The sequence below is a fragment of the Aspergillus campestris genome, assembly GCF_002847485.1.
Source record: "Aspergillus campestris IBT 28561 chromosome Unknown P168scaffold_3, whole genome shotgun sequence".
Taxonomy (NCBI): domain Eukaryota; kingdom Fungi; phylum Ascomycota; class Eurotiomycetes; order Eurotiales; family Aspergillaceae; genus Aspergillus; species Aspergillus campestris.
The window spans coordinates 39,588-59,053 of NW_020194338.1; the positions used below are offsets into that span (position 1 = coordinate 39,588).

The 19,466-nt window shown below is 52.6% G+C and overlaps 6 protein-coding genes and 1 non-coding gene across 7 annotated transcripts; 2 read left to right on the forward strand and 5 right to left on the reverse strand.

Moving 5' to 3' along the window:
- Nucleotides 1–129: 129 nt before the first annotated feature.
- Nucleotides 130–1,746, reverse strand: P168DRAFT_295402 (MFS transporter; the record flags this gene model as incomplete). Its single annotated transcript, XM_024838034.1, has 5 exons — nucleotides 130–523; nucleotides 578–1,002; nucleotides 1,053–1,409; nucleotides 1,464–1,563; nucleotides 1,616–1,746. The coding sequence occupies 5 exons, from the start codon at nucleotides 1,744–1,746 to the stop codon at nucleotides 130–132; spliced, it is 1,407 nt and encodes a 468-aa protein (XP_024694756.1).
- Nucleotides 1,747–3,640: 1,894 nt separating this feature from the next.
- On the reverse strand, nucleotides 3,641–7,792 carry P168DRAFT_325059 (GNAT family N-acetyltransferase; the record flags this gene model as incomplete). The annotated part of the gene is made up of 2 exons (XM_024840950.1): nucleotides 3,641–4,857; nucleotides 7,739–7,792. 2 exons carry the CDS (start codon nucleotides 7,790–7,792, stop codon nucleotides 3,928–3,930), a joined length of 984 nt encoding a protein of 327 aa, XP_024694757.1. The 3' UTR covers nucleotides 3,641–3,927.
- A 1,405-nt stretch (nucleotides 7,793–9,197) lies between these two features.
- P168DRAFT_295403 (enoyl-CoA hydratase/isomerase family protein) lies at nucleotides 9,198–10,311 on the reverse strand (the record flags this gene model as incomplete). Its single annotated transcript, XM_024838035.1, has 4 exons — nucleotides 9,198–9,345; nucleotides 9,400–9,756; nucleotides 9,814–9,924; nucleotides 9,992–10,311. The coding sequence occupies 4 exons, from the start codon at nucleotides 10,309–10,311 to the stop codon at nucleotides 9,198–9,200; spliced, it is 936 nt and encodes a 311-aa protein (XP_024694758.1).
- Nucleotides 10,312–11,233: 922 nt separating this feature from the next.
- On the forward strand, nucleotides 11,234–13,038 carry P168DRAFT_295404 (succinate--CoA ligase subunit beta; the record flags this gene model as incomplete). The annotated part of the gene is made up of 6 exons (XM_024838036.1): nucleotides 11,234–11,258; nucleotides 11,659–11,742; nucleotides 11,796–11,892; nucleotides 11,951–12,705; nucleotides 12,762–12,883; nucleotides 12,949–13,038. The coding sequence occupies 6 exons, from the start codon at nucleotides 11,234–11,236 to the stop codon at nucleotides 13,036–13,038; spliced, it is 1,173 nt and encodes a 390-aa protein (XP_024694759.1).
- A 743-nt stretch (nucleotides 13,039–13,781) lies between these two features.
- P168DRAFT_288126 (aegerolysin family protein) lies at nucleotides 13,782–14,394 on the forward strand. Its single transcript, XM_024836720.1, has 2 exons — nucleotides 13,782–13,920; nucleotides 14,014–14,394. The coding sequence occupies exons 1-2, from the start codon at nucleotides 13,835–13,837 to the stop codon at nucleotides 14,327–14,329; spliced, it is 402 nt and encodes a 133-aa protein (XP_024694760.1). The 5' UTR covers nucleotides 13,782–13,834; the 3' UTR covers nucleotides 14,330–14,394.
- Nucleotides 14,395–16,579: 2,185 nt separating this feature from the next.
- P168DRAFT_t69 lies at nucleotides 16,580–16,651 on the reverse strand. Its single transcript has one exon. It is a non-coding gene; the product is annotated as a tRNA-Glu (tRNA).
- Nucleotides 16,652–16,675: 24 nt separating this feature from the next.
- Nucleotides 16,676–17,285, reverse strand: P168DRAFT_288129 (uncharacterized protein). The gene has a single exon (XM_024836721.1). It carries the CDS (start codon nucleotides 17,001–17,003, stop codon nucleotides 16,767–16,769), a length of 237 nt encoding a protein of 78 aa, XP_024694761.1. The 5' UTR covers nucleotides 17,004–17,285; the 3' UTR covers nucleotides 16,676–16,766.
- Between the last annotated feature and the right edge of the window lie 2,181 nt (nucleotides 17,286–19,466).

The window sequence follows — 19,466 nt, forward strand, 5'->3', positions numbered from 1 at the left end:
GGCCACGCAATGCAAAACTTTTGTACATGTAAGGGAAGACAAAGAGGTATAATGAGGGTAAACAGACATAAAGAGAGGAACTGGTATAAAAGACGGTAAAGCGAGAGAATGAAAGGAATGAATGACAGTCTAGACGGGGTCTTCCCCCTTCTTCGGGGGTTTCTCCCCAAACCAGTAGAAATACAACGGCGTCAGGCCAAAGAACAAGGACAGCAGACCCAGCAAGGTGTTGCCCCATCCGAGTCCTAATTTGCCATACATGGAGGGGCCGGCCAGCGGCACCACACCACCGGCGATACTGCGCACCACGTTGTTGGCGGCCAGGGCGCTGGCGGAGTAGGCCGTGAAGGCGTCGACGAGGTAGGTCTGCACACTGGTCATTGAGCCGGAGAATCCGACGCCGATGAAGACGGTGCCAATGATGGGCACGATCCAGTGGACGGTGTATTCTGCGGTCCAGCCGTAGATCACCAGTCCGATGGGGAGGGACAAGGCGGCGGGGATGAGGAGGAGGAGTCGGTATCTGAGGTGTTTATTAGCATATACACATCCTTCCTTCTGGTGGAGGTGAGCATACTCGGCTCGTTCGACGCCGTTGCGCTGGGTCAACGAAGTGTAGATCTTATCGCTGTAGCTTCCCAGGAACAGCTGCGAGGCGCATCCCAACCCCAGGCCGATGTAGCACAGGCCGGCGATGCCCTGGCTGAACCCGTATCGCTCCTGGAACACCTGGGTGAAGGAGGTGAAGAGCAGGTAGATGATGCCGTACACCAGACCCATGTAGATGGCCATCACGATACTGACCGCGCTCTTATACAGGAAGGTGATGGGACGCATCAGGGTCTGCCGGAGAAGTTTTCCGAGGCTGATGTCGCCGCGGCCGACCACCTGGACGTTGGGGTTTCCAGTCTCTTTGCGGATCTTGGCCGCCTTGCGCTCGAGTAGGACGGGGCCGAAGGTTTCGCGGAGGCAAATGAAGGAGACAACGGTAGTGACGCCACTCTGTTGTCGTCAGCACTGATAGAAGGACAGATGCGTGATGGAAGACATACCAGCATGGTCAGCAGCCAGAAAATCCACCGCCAGTTCGCGGCCTGCGACAAGAACCCGCCTACAATAGGTCCGACGACGGGAGCAATCAACATGCTCAGACTAAAGATACTCATGATGAACCCACGCTCCGTGACGGGCACCAGATCGGCGATGGATCCACCGCCATTGGTCAAGGGCGCGCCACCAAACACACCGGCGATGAGTCGGAAAACCAAGAGGGCGGTCGAGTTGGGAGACAGGCCGCACAGCGCCGTGAACAGTGTGAAGAGGATGTTTCCGACGTGATAGATGAGGTTGCGTCCGTAGACCTCGGACAAGGGCGCGAGGAAGAGGGGGCCGATGCCGAAACCGATAATCTACCTTGGTTAGCGGGGTTCATTTTGTATGACCAGAGGCAAGTATGCACTCACGTAAATCGAAACGGTAAAGGTGATGACCATGGACGAGGCACTGGAGAATTCATCTTCGATCTGGAGAAGCGCCGGCGCCATCATCGAAGAAGCCAAGGGACTATACCAGTCAGCATCGAGTGACACAGAGGCAAGGGAAGGGGAGGGCATACGTGGTAAATCGCATCAGACAGACAGCACTGATGATCATTGTCTTTGTGTTCTTCGGCCAGTTCAAGGGTTTCTCTGGGTCGTCTGGGCCATCCCAGTCCACGATCACCGGTTTCTCAGTGATCATGGGCATGATGGGTTGTGTCGATGGCGCCTCGCTGGGCGCCACCGAGACATCGGACATGCCTCCTCGACTGACCAAGCCATCTCGGGTGTCTGATGTGTCCGGACGGAGGTGGAACAAGTTGTCTCGATTCTCTTCCCCCATGATGATGCGATACCCTAATCAGGTGACCAATCCGGTATAGTTGAAGCTTCAAAAAACGATCAAATAGGATAATTGATCGCAGGATAGAACTGATAACAACAGGATAAGACAGATGGAGAAAGAATAAAAAAATGAAAAATAATAATTCAACTGTTGTTTCAGTAAAGACAGACAAGAAGTAAAGACTAAGGGTGAACGACTGACGCTTGGAAAGAGGAAAGAAGATAAAATGGATGCACTGACACTTCTGATAAATGCCATTCCAGGGGACTTTTATAGATCCCCTTTGGATCCCAACTCACAGTCTAAAATCCACTGATCCCAACCCTACAGTCTACTCCAGCGCATATGTCACCGTCTCACCTGCTTCCACTCTCGCCTCGCCCCTGGGTCCACCGAGTCCTGAGCTCCCCACCGTGTAATGACAAGATGGGTCAACGGTATTACAAACGATGGGGACCCAGTGGGAGGCGATCAACAGGGTGATGATCGACAATCACATCATGTAGACCCAGCAGAGGAGGGGCGTGGGAAGTGGGGATCTACGGGGGGTAAAGGTTAGAAGAAAGTGTGGACTGGCTTGGCATCCCTTCTATGAAGTACTATCCGAGCCTTCAGGCACCACTTGGCAGGTGTTACTGCTGTACCTGTCTGGGAACGAGTAATGAAACCCCCTGTCAGTAGCGTTGACTAGTGACTGGAGCTTAGAAGTCAGTAGGAGCGGTGATCATCGGATCCTGTAGATCATGGGCAGGGGAGCAGATCAAATCCGGATTGACGACGCCGACACAAGGTGGATTCGTCACAGCTTGCTTACATCACCTAATAATAAATCGATAAATAAATTCATGGAAAAAAGAATAAAGAAAAAAGAACACACAACACATGAGACAATCTCAAACAACACACTGGAATTTATAGAATCGAAGATTAATATAGAAACTATGGCATACATGCCCGCTCGGAACGCAGCGACCACGTCCTTCAGGAGCAAGGACGCGCACCTCTTCCCCTTTTAAAAATGGAAACTCTATACAAAGTACAATAGTAACCGTGACAAATTTGAAGATCCATTCCAACCCCCTGACTAGATTAGCCTATGGTAAAAAAAAAAAAAAAAAACTTTTTCGGTGAGGCTGGTATTGCGAATGGAACTCGCAGATATCGATGGAGGTCGTCCACCACATGCATCGCTGGATTTCGTCACTGTATCGTGCCCTACTCGAATGAGATCCCTCGCACCCACCACATGCGGTCTGACCGGTCATCCCATCCAAGCATGGGGGTGGGGATCGGTGATGCTTTTTTTGTGTGCTCATCGGACGGTCATCGAGGCGCGGGATGACGACAGATCACGAAAACCACCAGGAACTGCCGATTGAATTGTGTCCACTGGCGCTGGATTGCTTCTGGATCGCTGGCCTTCTACTGATTCACTGACCGGGGGGCGATGGACCTGGATAACCGACACCCGATGGCTGGCTCCAGTATGACTTTGGGGACCCGCACTGTATCCGATTGTGGTTTCCGATCCGGCTACCATGGTTCGCCACAGGATCCGTGATGCAATAGTATAGAACCAATGTAGACAGACCTAAGGGTGTATATGAGGTATTACAAGGACACACGGCAGTTGGTCATATAGTAACCGGATGAGTTCGTCAGACGGTTTGGCAACGCGGCCGGTTATACTCGTGTCGGGTATACGCCCAAGGAGATATCGTACGAATCATGTACAATCATGTGATATAGAATCAATCCACTGTGTTCATTCCATCTAAGAAATTATCTATCGAGCTGTCTCGGATTCCAGGACGCCAAAGTGTATATACAGGATAACCATCAAAATCAGTTGAAAGCAGAAAACGCCGATTTTGATCGGTAGTCAATCAAATCTCGCCAGGCTCGCTGAACAAGGAACCAGAAAAGAACCGGCGACAATAAAAGAAATAAAGGAAATAGGTATCAATAGACGAGTTGAAAATCAACAATCAAATCGCAAATCGCAAGGGAGAGAAGGAAAAAAAAAAGACACTGAAAACAATTTCACAGCTTTTGAGTCTCCCGCTTCGTGAAGATGGGCTTCGTGTAGGCTAGCCGGAACCCTTCCTTCTCGGCGTTCCGACCCGTCCCCACGCCGGGGCTGGCGTGGATGGTGATGAAGTCGTAGCCCATCCGCTTGGCGTCCACTATCCGGGCCCGGATTAGGGCGCGCTGCACACCGCGGCCCCGGAACGCGGGCGCCGTGCTGTCGATGTAGATATGGGCCACGCGGCCGTACTCGGTCTCCATGAAGGCAAGGGCACCACACCCGGCGATCTCCCCGTCGATGCGAGCTAAGTAGAGCACCGTGTCGGCGCGCAAGGCGGCCATCTCAGCTAGAGTGCGCAGAAACGGAACGGGGCGGCCGCCGTCCTTGAAGCCGTCGACGGAGTTGTGGATGAAGGCCGCCATGCCGGCCTCGGTGGCGGGGGCCCGCGACACGCAGGTGTCCGGGCTGTACATGAAGTCCCAGGGCTGGGCCATGTCAGGCCGGGGGTCCCGGGCAACGGGGAGGTCGGCGAGTGAACGGGCGTAGATGTTGAGGAAGCTGTCGACCCCGTAGCCGCAGACGGCGAGGGCTTGGAGAGCACTGGGGTCGGCGTAGGGGCAGAGCAGGACGGACGAGGAGAGGTTGGCCACCCGGTTGAGGTTCTCCAGCTGTTTGATGTCGTAGTCGCGGACGGGACCCTTCATACCCAGCCCCAGGGTGCGGTTGATTTGTTGGCCCAGGAAGGGGATGGTGACAGCCGAGACACCACCGCCGACCACCCGGTAGACGGCCATGCTCTCACTGGGGAACAGATCCATGCTGACCTCGACCTGTCGCGCCAGGTGGACAATATGGGCTTCCTCGATGTGGTGGATAGTGTCCAGGGTGAAGGTTGGAGGCGAGACGGACGGGACAGACTTGGCCGGCACCGTCGGCCTCTGTTGCTGGGAGACGGCAGTGTAGGACACCAACATGATGCAATAACGAAAGGACTTGGGATGCGCTAGATCTGTCGGGGTAAAAGAATGAGATAGAATGGGAGGGGTAGTAGAGCAACGAGTGGATGATTTGAGAAAAACTGAGTGATAAGATTCCAATTCATCGAAGATATCGGGGGTTTTTATGGATCTGGGGAGATGCCCCTGCCAGCCCTCATCTCAGCAACCTGAACCGCGCTGATGCCAGGACCCAATAATCCAAAACCGTGGCATGTCTCACAGGAGGGCCATCCAGGGAAAGGATCGCGCCTCCGTAATGGTATTGTTACGTGAAGATCCCGAAGATCTGATGCTCCAGTCGACGTTCGCTCTGCATTCTCTCGTCTCCCTGGATGGATCGCAGCTGTAGGCCACTTTCTATTCTTAGCGGTCCACCAATAGTGAAACGGGGGGGGGACCCTTCTCCCTGAGCCATCTCGAGTCGAGGATGTCCATTATTCTTTTTTTTTTCCCTTTTTTATTCCAATGAGGTGATCGGCCACTGGGATCACACCCACCGGGTCCCTGACTAACGGACCATCGGCGAGCCAAGCATCCTCTGGTGTCTTCGCCCCCCCGGTTTAGTGGGTTGACCAACACCGTACTATTTAGAGACCTACTGCTCAGTATCCCCCTGTTTCCTCTTGGCATCACTTTTGGGCCAGGGGGAGGCATCTTCGCCTGTAGTGTACGCGTGTTGTTGCGTACACCCTGGTGGTCAGTGTGTTGTAGGTTGATGGACAGCCGCATGGAGCCGGACGTCTTCCTTGTTGGTTTCCTCTGTCATTACCTGCTGACTGGCTCTTCTGCCTTCTGTGCATGTGTTCTCATTTGTGACTTGCACCTCTGAACCCCCGCCAATGGGAAGCTCTCTGGACGTCATCCCCCCAGTGCGTGGGAGCTTAAACGGCGGGATGGATCCAGGATCGTTGAACCAGTCCTTGGTATCCGGCGGTCTCGGGAGGCACCTGTAAAGCTTCTCAGTCGATCACCTTCCATCTTGCGGGCAGAAGCTTCTAGGAGTGATTGAGTCCCACCCACAAAAAGGAGAGGGGGTTGCGTCAATGGGATCCGGGTGGATCAGGCTTGGCATGGGTTGGCGGATCGCCCAAAAAGCTTGTTCTTAGTGGTTTCTGGGTCATCGTAGTCATCATACTATTATCGTCGTAGTCTCGACTTGGCCCAACGGGAAGCCATAACAGGGCCTTCATTGGGTGGCCAATGGGGGCGGCGGAGCCGAGAGCATGCTATGGTGGGCCCTGATGGCGCCCCCGGAGCTGCTACTTCCAATGATACCCCCCACCGGATCGTCCCGACAGTTGAAACGAATCATCAGTCCAAAGATACCAATGCCACGAGACTGTCAAGAGCAATGAAAATAGAAATAGTGAGAAAATATTCAAGTTAAAATTCATAATATATAAATGTATTAATTGAACAAATTGAAAGAGAAGTAGGTCCAAAAAGGAAAGAAGAGCAGAACAAAGGACGAAAAAGAGACGGAAAAAGAAAAAAGAAAACAAAAAAAGTAGAATTGAAATTGGAACCCACGAACCCACTGGAGATCGTCGTTCCTTTTCAATCCGGTCTAGACCTCCCTGATGGTCAGTAACGAAAAGCCTCCCCCTGCTGCTGCTGCTGCCTGACTTCGGAAGGCCTTCCATAACTGTTACTTGGACCACCCCACCTAGCATGGCGACATCTGTGCGACAGTGGGCTAAGAAATTCGTGTCGCAGAAACTGCCAAGTCCACTACCTGTAAAGTGGCGGCAACAAGCTCTCAGGAGAGGATTGCAAGGATTGACAGTGGCAGGCGAGTCGCCAGGCCCATCGCGGTGGGTTCTCATCGGCCCGGACATCCTTATGATTTGTCCTGCAACTAGCCACAGGATTTCCCCCAATCCACGAGGATCCAACTAAACATACCCCACGAGGATAGATGATGATTGGTTGAACAAATTACCAGCCGCATCGACGCTTTTGACGTGTCCTTGCCGCCAGATGGGATGATATTCTCCGTTAGAGGAGACAACATCGTGAGAGCCAAGAGGTGTGCCACTTAGGGCGCGGCCCATCAGGTGATCTCCAGACCGATTGTACAGCCTCATGAACTTTATGATTCATACCTATCATTCTTCATCCCAAGCTGGTCCCACTCTCCCTGCAGTGATGACTCCCCGGGTGGGGTGCGATTATGCATATTTTGTGAAATCTGATGTGCGAACTGACTGACTCCCATGTCAATTGCTTTGTTGGCTCAGGGACCCACTGCGGACACCACCCTTGCCCCTCGCTGGACAACTCTCTTCTTCACATGGTTGGTGCCAGTTTCAACGATGAAAGCTTGTCCGCCGTGCATACTCTTTTCGTCAGCGACCCGGAAGTGCTTCTCCCCTTGACGTGCTGGTGATGCACGTGTAGCTTGGAAACGCAATGTGGCGTGTCTGCTGAGGGACATCATATCCAGGTGAGTACACCCTACTCCACGGGAGACTGCATGGGAGTCGGAGAGTTTCCTCGACCGTAAATCCTGTCGTGACAATTCTAATCCCACTGCATGGTTCAATTCTCAGTTGTCAGATTCGGGTACTCCAGTTTCCCGCGTGTGATGGCTCATACAGACCGTGGAGTCTATCGTCAGCATTCCCGTTTCATTGCGTCAGGCAGCATCATTCGTTACACACAATTACGCCGCTCATACTGCTTCTGCACCCACATCGCTTCATCTATTTTTGACGTCGTTGTCCCTGCTGCCTCGGCCCGGAGCCCGGTCGATCTCGCTCATCCGGACGCATTCGATGCATCATGTCGGAGGGTGATTTGTATTTGTGTGCGTCACGCCACGTACGCCGCGGTGCTCCCCCCGAATGTCGGCCATGTCCTTGAGATGTCGGAGCTTCATAGGCCCTGTCCCGTGTCTTGGTACATGCACGCGCAAGATGCGTCTGAGGGTTGCTTCTTGGCTTCTTTTTGAGCGATCAGCAGTAGTGATTCTACCGGCGTAGATATGGGCCTTGGCCTCAGCATAAAAGGAGCACCAGGGCTATGAAGTTCTATTCCCAGACGACATCGTGTGTCATGGAGCGGATGAGCAGCTACAGGGTCCTATCCGCCCTGCGACCACCAATATGTCCATTAAATTCCAACAGCAGTCGTAGAACGAACGATTAACCATCTCGTTCAAACACACGGTGGTCACTACAGAAACTACATGATACACCGGTGGGGTCTATCTCCAGCCAAAGTCCACCACCAATTCCCCTCAATACAGCTGGGTGTAACAAGCTGGCCGCGGTGAGAATCATCAATCGGTCCCAACCACCATGATCAACCACGTAGTGAGAGATCAAGTCGTCTGCAGCGTCACGGCCTGCGTTTCGTCGTTTCAATTGGCCCCTGTAACCGCCTACCCATCCACGTCATTGATTTAGGTTGGAACTAGCGAGTGGGGGGAAAGTCTCTCATCGTAAGCCCATCGTTCCCACCACCATAGACTTGATCTTATCGTGGTGACTCGATATATCAATGTGATATCAACCGGCAAGCGCAGCCCATTCAGGCTAGTCAATTCATCATATCACTGTTCTACAAAGTAGTGACATAGGTTCTGGTCTGGACTAAAGTCTATGATCCCACTGATAGATGACACGGCGGAGACATTCGTGTGTCAGAGTGTCTCGAATACAAACCCACGCCTGCGAAAATCTTCATCACAGCAATCCGCCACCGTCCATGATCGGCATGGTTGGGATCCATCGTAGACGCATACAACTGAGGATATCATACAGTACCCAGCCACACTGCCAGCACGCCCGATGGCTGACCGACACAGCCAGCCTATCCTTCTTGATCGTCACTGCACATGCCGGGCATTGCGCCTGGGTGGTGGTGGAGCCGGGATTCCACAACCTGTCCTTGTTAACGCTACTGTAGATGAACGGGCGTCCATGACTGGTGGAGGTGTTGAAAATAAGCACAAGCTAGTAGACAGCGCCAGGTCGTCGTTGGGGGAGATCACCTCACTGATCAGATTTGCGGTATACTCCTCCCGTGGTGATGACGTCGGAAAAATCACGCCATTTACTGGCATCGATGTCTGGTCCATGGACTGTCAATGTTGAAAACTTCTCACGCACGTGGGTGTCTAAACATGTGCATTCGAGTTTCTCAATTCTAGAGTACTGCTCGGTGCAGGAAAGCCAGAAAAAAAAAAAAAAAAAAAAAAAAAAAAAACATGCCAAACGACGAAAAGAACCACACAGAAACAAAAACAGAAAAGGAAAAAGAAAGAAAGAAAATTGTCGAACTCATAACTTGGATCCCTTTGTCGCGTGCTTCGGGTCGATATCCGCCTCATACCACCACGGATAAATCGCCGGCCAGTGATTCTGCAAGTCCGCCTTAAAGTCAGGTTTCCGTTTCTCCATGAACGACAAAACCCCTTCGTGATGGTCCCTAGCCGTCGTCAGTCAGCTTATGAAATTACAAGCAGAAGAGTATGAGAGGTACCTCAATCCCATCATATGGTGAAACACCCTCGACTCCAACAGATGAGCTTCCTCGGGCGACTGCACTCCCTCCCAGAGGAGGGACCGACTGATGGCCGACGCCATCGGACTAACATTTTTGGCCATGTCGGTCGCAAGCTCCAGTGCCCTGGGAAGGACCTGTGATGCCTCTGGGAGGACCTCCGTGAATAAATCGCCGAAGTACCGCTGCTGGGGCGGGTAAACGCCCCCCGTTGAGATGAGGAACATGGCCCGCGACAAGCCGATTAGGCGAGGTAGGAAATAGGAAGAGCACGACTCTGGAGTGATTCCCCGTCGTGTGAAGACAAACCCGTATTTGCTCTTCTCGTGGCAGATGCTGATCTGGTCAGGTTCCCCTCGCAGGCGGATCAACCGGGACCGATTTAGAACTCACCGAATGGCAGCTGGCAGTGTCATCGTCATGCCCACGCCCACGGCGGAACCCTGCATCGCAGCGATCGTAGGTTTCTGGCATCGGTGGATGGCTATGGCGACACGGCCACCACTGCGTAGGGACAGTCAGTTACCGATCACCAAGCATACGTCCCCAAAGGTAGGTGGTGCATGTGTACGTGTCCCGATAATCTTGGGGGTTCTCGCCGGCCCCATTTCCAAATCCCATGTCAAGATCGGCTCCGGCGCAAAATCTCTTGCCGGCACCAGTCAGAACCACCACCTTGACGCGTTCGTCTAGGTGAAACATTCGGAAGACCTGCTCGAGGCTCTCCGCCATGGCGGGAGTGAAGGCATTGCTTTTCTCGGGCCGATTCAAAGTCACGATGACCACAGGCGTGGGTTCGGTTGTGCCAACGGGGTAATGCGACAGTTTGACCATGGGCAGCTGGCATGCTTCATACGAGACAGGGAGCGTTATGGTTTTGTTCGCAGACATCGTGGAAGGTACGCGGGGGGGTATATCATGGAGAAAAGAGGCTCGTCTTGCGCGTTGCACCACACGTTGATCCTGTAGTTGTACTAATTGAGATGTAGAGTTCATCGAGATGTCGGAAACTGTGGGGTACCCCAAGTTCATATTCCATGGGGTTGATCTGCACTAGCCTGTCAGCCGAGGTTGTTTCGGGTATTGCTCGCTGCTCCGCGGGTATATCTAGCTTCCATCTTGGACAGCAGGAAGATTCACGTCGTGCAATTGTTCTTGGTTGACTTCTGCACCAGCCCAGGGCGAGTACAAACATATCGTTTTTGGCTGGTCAGAACTGGACAATGTCGCCTTGAGCAAATCTTTGTCGTATATTGCATTATACGTCGCAGCACCATGCTACCTGTCGCAGCCCCAGCCACATCATGTTATCTGCCCTGCCATTTGATGCATTGAGCCGCTTTCTTATCATACTAGATGATAGCACGCATGAGTACGCATGAGTAGCGGTGGACTCGAGACATGCCGTGGGGTAGTGTCAATTCTCGTAACATATGAGATGGTCCAGAGAACTTTCCAACCATATGCTTCAGATACCCCTTCTATGATCCGGCGAGAACTAATGGGACATCAATGTATCGACGTCCCACGTCCAGTAAGCAGAACAGAGGCTCACGGGCCTAGGCCGGCATGTACAATAGGATAAGCCATCATCTTCACCACTAACATATCCCACTTCTGCGTGGATATCTACAGACCCTTCCCAATAGAATGATTTCCCTGGTAACAGTGGTCATCCTGACAGTGTTCGAGAATCATTCCATAGAATCAGTTGTGGTTGAGTTTGCCGACATTGCGGGGTCGGTTAGTTGCGTCATGATCGGTCATAGACTCTCCGCTTCCAGTTGCGCGGCAACGATAGCGGTGTCCAACCATGGGGAAAGCCATCAAAGCCACTGGTTTGGATACTGCATGGCAAACAAGCTGACCCACTCGATGGAGTAGGTAGTCAGTTCACTGGTGTAATGACCCATATTTAGGGGTGCAGATACCATATTATCTAGGGACTGGCATCGAGTCTTCTGGCAGAATCGCAGCAGCGTACTATGTGAGCGCACACGCACTATTCAGTATTACACCATGATGTTTCGAGGTCGCCATCTCGGGCGTGTGTTCCGAAATGTGCGAGATGCTCGTGGATCTATCTTCTCTTCTCACAACATGACACAGTGCGGTAAGGCCCTCAGGCAACCAGTGCGCCATCTGTCCCTTCTGGAGTATCATTCGCACAAGCTCCTCTCGCAGGTGAGACACCCCCCCCCCTGGACGGGCAGACACATAGGCCGGCAGATTGACGAGGGTGGGGTCAGTATGACATCCCTGTGCCGACTGGGGTGGTGGTCGATACCCCAGAGCATGCCCGGTCGGTCGTATCAGCGATAGGTGAGAGACGACAGGGATGGGCGCGTCTCCCCCACCTCTCTAATAGACTATAGGTGCGCCGTCCATGCTGAAGTCCCAGATCCTAGCGGGAGGACGTGGCAAAGGGAAATTCGATACCGATGGGAAGGGTGGTGTCCGTATGGTGTCCACGTAGGCGTACACCTCCCCCAACTCTACCACGAGTGTGCTGGGTAACGATGGTGACTAGCCCGGACGAGGCATTCGAAAATGCGTCGCAGATGCTCGGTCACTACCTCACGACCAAGCAAACGCCGCCGAAAGGCCTGTTGGTGAAGAAGCTATATATCTACAAAGCCGAGGATGTGGCTCACGAGTATTACGTCGCCGTCACATTCGATCGCCAACAGTCCAGCCCCGTCCTCTTGATATCTGGCGAAGGCGGGGTGAACGTGGAATCCGAGGCCGATCAACTACACCGGTTTTGGTTCTCTCCGTCCAGGGGTGTCACGCCGGACCTCATCGCAGCCGTCCGATCGAGGCTGCTTTTTTCCACGGCCGAAATGCCCATCATCGAACGGGTCATCCAACAGTTGGTGAAATTATTCGTCGAAAAAGACGCCATTTTGCTCGAGCTAAACCCATTGGTCCTGACCCCCGATGGCCGATTCGTTTGCCTGGACGCCAAGTTTGATCTAGACGACGCCGCTCGATTCCGGCAGCAAGGACTGTACAGTCTGGAGGAGCCTACCCCCGACCTGGCCGAGGAGTACGAGGCGTCGCGACACGGGCTGGTGTACATTCGCCTCGATGGCAACATTGGCAACGTTGTCAACGGGGCCGGTCTAGCCATGGCGACCAACGACTTGATCAACCTACACGGCGGAAAGAGCGCCAACTTCCTCGATATCGGGGGTAAGGCAACGGGGGAGACCCTGTGGCAGGCCGTGGAGATGCTGAACCGGGATCCCCACGTCCAGGGCATGTGGATCAACATCTTTGGTGGTACGTGTCCCGCAGGAGGGGGACCGTCGCGTAGGAATGCTCACTTTTGGACCCAGGGATCGTGCGGTGCGACATGATTGCCCAATCGATTGTCGACGCGGGATCGGCCATGGGCGGGTTCAGGATGCCCGTCGTCGTGCGCCTCCAGGGGACCAACAGCGACGAGGCCCAGCAAATCGTATGCCACTGCGTCCCCCCTTGGAGACAACTGGAGACGATGGTCTAACCCTCGTTGTGCCGTAGATACAAAAGTCCGGCATGGATCTGCATACGGAGTCCGATTTCGAGCTGGCGGCGGAGAGAATCATTGAGCTGACACCTCGATGTAGTTAGTAGGAAGCGGAGACTGTGCTGATCGTGTCATTGCGGGGCCAGCTTGTATCACCAATCGCAGGCATTACCAAACCATCGAGACAGGTTAGAAGCCGCTGCTGCATACGTCGTTTGTTGTCTTGTCCGACTCGTCATGGGATGTCCGCTTTTGGGAAGGGGGCATTTAAGGCACGCACTGGGCGGGTAAGCCCACCCGGGGGGGAAGGGAATCCAGGATCCCATCCAGAGACCGGTCTCCATCTCATGAATCTAACTTAGAATTGCCCTCAATCGGAAGGGAAGGCAGTCTCCATTGCTGTAACCACCATCAATAAAGACACCGTAATGAGGGGGTGAAACGAGGACGGCCGCAGCGCGTCAACCGATCAAAGGGATGGAATTGTACCCTGAATTCCCACCCGGTGCGTAGCAAAAGGAGCTGCAGGTTAATTGCCACGGCTGAACCACGGACGGCGAATGGCGCTTCCCCGCATTCTCGGATGTCTTCCAAAGTTCCAACCCCAGACTATCATGCCATTAGGTTTCACTAGGGAGGGTGGCGGGCCTATCATGCGCGATGTGGGCTGATGCAGCCCAGTTGAATGACCTCACCATCCCTCTGTCACCTGAGACTTGCCTCCGCGAATCATCATGCCTCCCAGCACACACCACCGCCGTGGGTGGTACCACTCTCCCCCGCTCAAGGTCTATAAGTAGCTGTCTGTTCGTCCTGTCGAGAGATTGGCTTTTCATCATCCAGATCATACTCTGATCAACAAACACTATATCACTTTATCAACCACCTCCAACCGTCAAGATGGACACCGCACAGTGGGTCTCGATTCATATTCGAGACCGTCTGGAGAAGGGTGAGATCAGCATCAAGGATGCCTTTCTCTACGAGTAAGCTCTTCCTTCGCCTGACAAGAAGAAGAAGAAGAAGAAGAAGAAGAAGAAGAATGAGTGATGGATTGTACTGACCATGTCAATCTGCAGGGGCGCCTTCCACACTCCCGACGACAAGAGCAAGGCCCTCACCGAGGACGACATCGACAAGCTCATCATTCCTTCTGAGGGCGTCGGCGAGGTCTGCGCTCGTGGTCGCCGAGGCAGCGAGGGATGGCTGGACTTGTATGACGGCGAGTCCAAGATCTGCGAGCTGCACTGGGACAATCGTGAGAAGATGCTGAACAATCAGTTCGAGATCTCGGAGAGCGATAAGAAATACAAGATAGAATACAGCGGATGGAGCCCGCAGGCGGGTCCCCTTGGCCATGTCTTCATTGACATTTCCGCGGCCAACAACAAATAATCATGTAAATAGCTTGCATACTTGCATAATGAGGTCGGACGAACCTAGGTCAGGAGTATTGAATGGAATTGTGTTTTTTTCTCACGTTAAACCTTATCCACCATTGTATGCAGGCATCCTTCCGATGCGGCAGGTAACAACACCGAGTTTCTTCTCATCCTGGCCGTGAGTATGAGACGCGGTCGGACGATTGCCTGACCCGTTCCGTCCCCATGACAGACATGGGATTAATGCTACACGGTAGGGAATGGATCAATGGTGGAGATAGCACCGAAAACGTCATGGAACACAATGTGAAACCATCGCACCCCTCGACCGATGCAACGGCAACCGTTCGGATGGCATTCTTCTGGGGCCCCTGGCTGTTCGACCTGGATAGCTGCGGGTTATTTTTGCACATTCAGCCACGTTAAGAGCCTAGAATTGATGAGGCCAGGAGCCTTGATACGGTCGTTTTGTGGTATGTCCGATCTCTCCATGTCCATCCTAAGATTCACCCGAGACGCCGGCAGAACCAAGACGAAAACAAATAGCGAAGCTTATAATCTGCTGAGAAGTTCGATCACTGGTCAAACATATCACTTAGCGGTTGGAAAGCTAGAGGATCAAAGAATCACGAGTCATGCTGCATGTGTGGCTCTTACCCATGTCAACCATCGCGGTTCGAAGTGTTGCGATCACGACTTCAAAACAATTGACTACGATTAGTGTCCTTTCCTATAAGGAAAAGAAAGTAGCGGTGGGTGACTTGCTTGATGAGGGCCATCTGAAACGACGATACTGGCGCATCTTAATGATATCCTTATCGATTGGGGCATATATATATATCTCTCTCCGCATTGGCGGAGACAGCATCGTGGAGCTTATTTTTTGATTCATTACGCCATCTCAAATGGTGAGACGGCCAATGTCATGTCGCCCTGGCCGCGTCTGCTTCATATTTTCGAGGATGAAGTGAACCCTCGGAGTGAAGGGAGAAAAAGTGGTGGCCTGTCACCTGACCGTCTACATCGCCTGGCAATGGACCGCCCTATCTAGTGACAGAAGCCTTCATACTGGAGGCAGACTGACCTGCAGAACTACACGATATATATAACCCACACGAAGTGGGGTATACATCACCAGGATTGACTTCATCCGCAGAGAAAACTTTGTATGAAACGCAGCATCATGATTCAACGTCGCCAAACCAGAGAAAGCATCCCGTGACAATATAATCCTGATATTCTACAGATAGCCAACTCATACCAGAACGTCCCTCACCAGCATACGGCGATTATCGTACTTGCCAGTATGCGAGTATCACGCTGAAGTACAGCGCCATCGACCAAGACACCCCTAATGCAGGTACAATTGCTCCCGACACTATGGAATACCTCCACCGGCCGATATATCACGGGTTCCGGTTGCAAAGATGTCGAAGGTGCTCATGTCATTGGACCCCCACGTCATGGACCACTCGAGGGGTAAAGGTTGCGGCCGGGAATCATCTCCTACGGTCCTAGCTGATCTATACGAGTGGATCCCTGTCCTATTCGAATCCCTCGTCTAAGCCACATCCTCTCGTCGGATTACAGTGACGAATGATGCTGCGCTGTCAGCCCACGTCGGCTCTAGCGATTCCTTAGCATGCAGACAGCAAGCCATGCCTTCCTCTTGCAAGCTAACACATCCCGTGGCCTTGAAACGACCCCGATCATCATATCATGTCGGACAAAAACGGCCAAAAATGGCCCCTCGCGGGTATCCTTCACTGGGGATGAGGCCCCGACTAGATCCCTCGGGGGCGCTGATCAGTTTTGACTCGTGTATTGAAAGCATGCGCATGATCGGCTCCGCGCCAGCCAATGTTCCTAAGACCTTCAGGGGAAGACCTGCCAAACTGACCGCCGGCCGGGCCGGTCAACCGTTCCGTTAGGAGTTTTTGAGTTTTCTGCTTGATATCAGTCAGCCGTACTCGTCAGATAACATTCCGCATTGACCTGAGAATCTAGCGGCAGTGACGGTACCAGCGCCAGGAATGGGCCTTCGGGGTAACATGCATGGTCATCACAATTTCCTGTTATCCTGCACCGTGACTGTAGGATCAACATAGTACGCTATGCGCCAGCGCCCCGACCTATAGAATTAACAGCCCAAGCGCAAGAAAGAAGAATATAACAATTTCAATAACACAAAATATACAACAAGAAACAAAAGAGTTTCATCACAAAAGAAAGAGGAAAAAAAGAAAAAAAGAAAAAAGAAAGATTCCGATGCGGGGAATCGAACCCCGAGCTGCCGTGTGAGAGACGGCGATGTTAACCATTACACCACATCGGATGATTGATGTATACGTCAACAGAAATAATCACCTAACTTTACGCGTCTTCGAGCTAGGCGATTTGTAAGGCTCCCTCCTTAATCCCCCTTTTGGGACGGAGGAACCTGACCATGGCTATGCGAGTCGGGAGCCAAACCGGTTGCAGACCCTTCTTTGCGGAGGAACCTGCCTATGGCTATGCGAATCGGGGGCCAAACCGTTGCAGACCCTTCTTCGCCGCTCAGCGTCAAACAAGCGGCGAGGGGGTGATGTGGCACGTCTCCTGCAAATGACGTTGCAGTCTCGAACCAAAGTGTGGACAATTCTGACCCCACCGGCGAGTGTGTCTGGACCGTGGTCGCCGCCAGCCATACAACAGGGGGAAAGAAAAACTGCCCGGTCCGGGGAAGAAAAGGGGTCCGTTGTGGAATCCAACGGTGCGGAAGACTATTTACCCTGGCGACCGGTCGAAAAGTTTGAATGAGACTGACAGACCTCGCGTGTGATTTGAATCCGCCAGGGTGTTGATTGGTGGACTTAGGGGGTCGGGGCTGATATCAAGCAAATAGAGGCCGTGTAAGAGGCCATGTGTCGTTATTTATGGCCGTCAGTATGGACAACGTATATGGGGCCAATCATAGTCCAGGATTTCTTCCATCCAGGACGTACGAAGGCACAGGTGATGTGCGTAGGATTTGATAGAGCTTGTTGCCCGGGAGGACGAAGGAAGAGGGGATGAGGACTTAAAACTTCAAGTCCTCACCCCCTCTTCCTTAACTTTAAGTCCTCACCCCCTCTTCCTTCGTCCTCCCGGGCAACAAGCTCTATCAAATCCTACGCACATCACGCTCGCATTGAAGATCGGTAGCAAAACGGAAGGAATGAAGGATCCTGAGGAGCAGATAGTACATTCTACGAAATAAAACAACTGCTTCAATCTGTTAAGCCTTGGGGGGAGAGGAAGGCGAATGAATAGTACCGTGGAGTAGGCGGGTACGCCGAGGCTTCGGAGGAATGGCATCATCGGAGGCTCGATTGGAAGGATCATTCTTTTTTCAAGCACACGCTGAGGTGGGTGCAGACCGCTAACCACCAACCACAAAAGACGTTAGTGACACGAGGAGGAATTTAATGGACGGTGGGTGGGTCTCAGGAGCGATAGAAGGAATGTGGTTGGTGCACCCGGAAAAGGATGAAGAAAGACGAAAAGGTACCGTCAGAAGCAGTACGCAACACGGTGGGTAATGATCGACCAAGGCGGAAGCCGCGCCAAGTAGGATTTGACGGAGATCATCCTGGGAGTCTGGATCGGCGAACCACCCCTTTGTCAGTTAGTTAACATGAAGCTCTCATTATCAACACAGCGCAAATCTTGTCAGAGCCTAAATCCAAAGGAATTTGGATGGTCGGGACGATCACTTACGCCCTCCCACCCGACCTGAGGACGGACCGAAACTCGGAACCTGGGACATGACAGTGATGTCATCTCTGGACCCCATCCCATCGGTCCTCACCTCGATGGTAGGATACTAGAGCCAACCTGCTTGGTGCGTGGGGACCACCGGGAGACGCCCACTGCTGTGGGATGTCTGCATCGCTGTGGATGAACCTCCACCTCGTTCCCGCCAAGCGTTGATTATCTATCAATCTCTACGTCGTAGATGACCTACCAATCAATTCTCGCCCGGAAAAACCCGTGCAATGTCGTATCAGACCAGCGTGGGATCGGTCGGTGCTGAACAAATGCAAGGTCCCCATCCTTCCATTTGTCAAATTGGCGGACCGGGGGGGGGGGGAGAATATATGCATTAAATCAAGAAATGAAAGGAATATAAAGACAGAAGAGGAAAGAGATTAAAAAAAAAAAAGAAAGAAAGAAAAAAAAAGAGAAGAAATGATGAAGAATGGGGGAAAATTAAAAGATATAAAAATGTAAAAAACTGAAGAAATTGCGATAAGGGAACGCCACAAACAAGCAAGAGGAGCCTTGGCGTTGGTCCTAGGCTTGGCGATGGGATTCGACTTGAGATACTCCGTAGAACGAGATCCCAGCTAGACTCGCCCGAGTAGTTTTGCCTAAATATTGATAAGATCAACCACCAGGAGTAAACTCGAACATCTTCCACCTATGGAGAAGCGCACGCATGGTGTGATGCGCCCCTGGCGAAGCACTGCAGGATCTGCAGGATACGATGCCAGCATCACTAGAGCTGTATCCTAGTCAGGGGATATGGATGGGTGAAGAAGTGTGGCAGACTCCCAGGTCTCGAACGCGCGTGTTATCATGATATCAAAGGCAACTCCGAACCATGGCTAGGGACATAGGGTAGTAGTGATAAGATGAGATAGCGCAAATTCTAGACTTCGCGAGATTAAGGATTGCTCAATCAGTTCCATATTTTATCTCCGAGGGGTCTCCATCGAGAGTTATCTGATCCGACCTCCGAAGCTCGCCGAGTCGGTTCCTAAGTCCAACCTGCACTGGAGTTGCACGTCTGGCAGCTAGCACTGCTGTTCGCTGATTCCCCCACGTGCTGGTGGGATGTGAATGGACGAGACTAAATCGCCAAGGGGCCCCGCTCCTCCCCTCCCCTCCCCGTCCAGGAGCTGATAGACTGATACGCGGTGATTCACAAGCTCATCTGATACGGTGGTGGACGATAAAGGGGGGCAAAGCAGATAGTAGACACGGAGTACTCGTGGCGAGGTCGCTTACGCTGACGGACCCACTCCGAGAAAGCACGTCGAAGGATAACCGCACATGGCCAATGGACCACGCCCCAGGGCTTCGTGATGGACGTCTTCAATAAAATCAAGGACAGAGGCCGACACCGC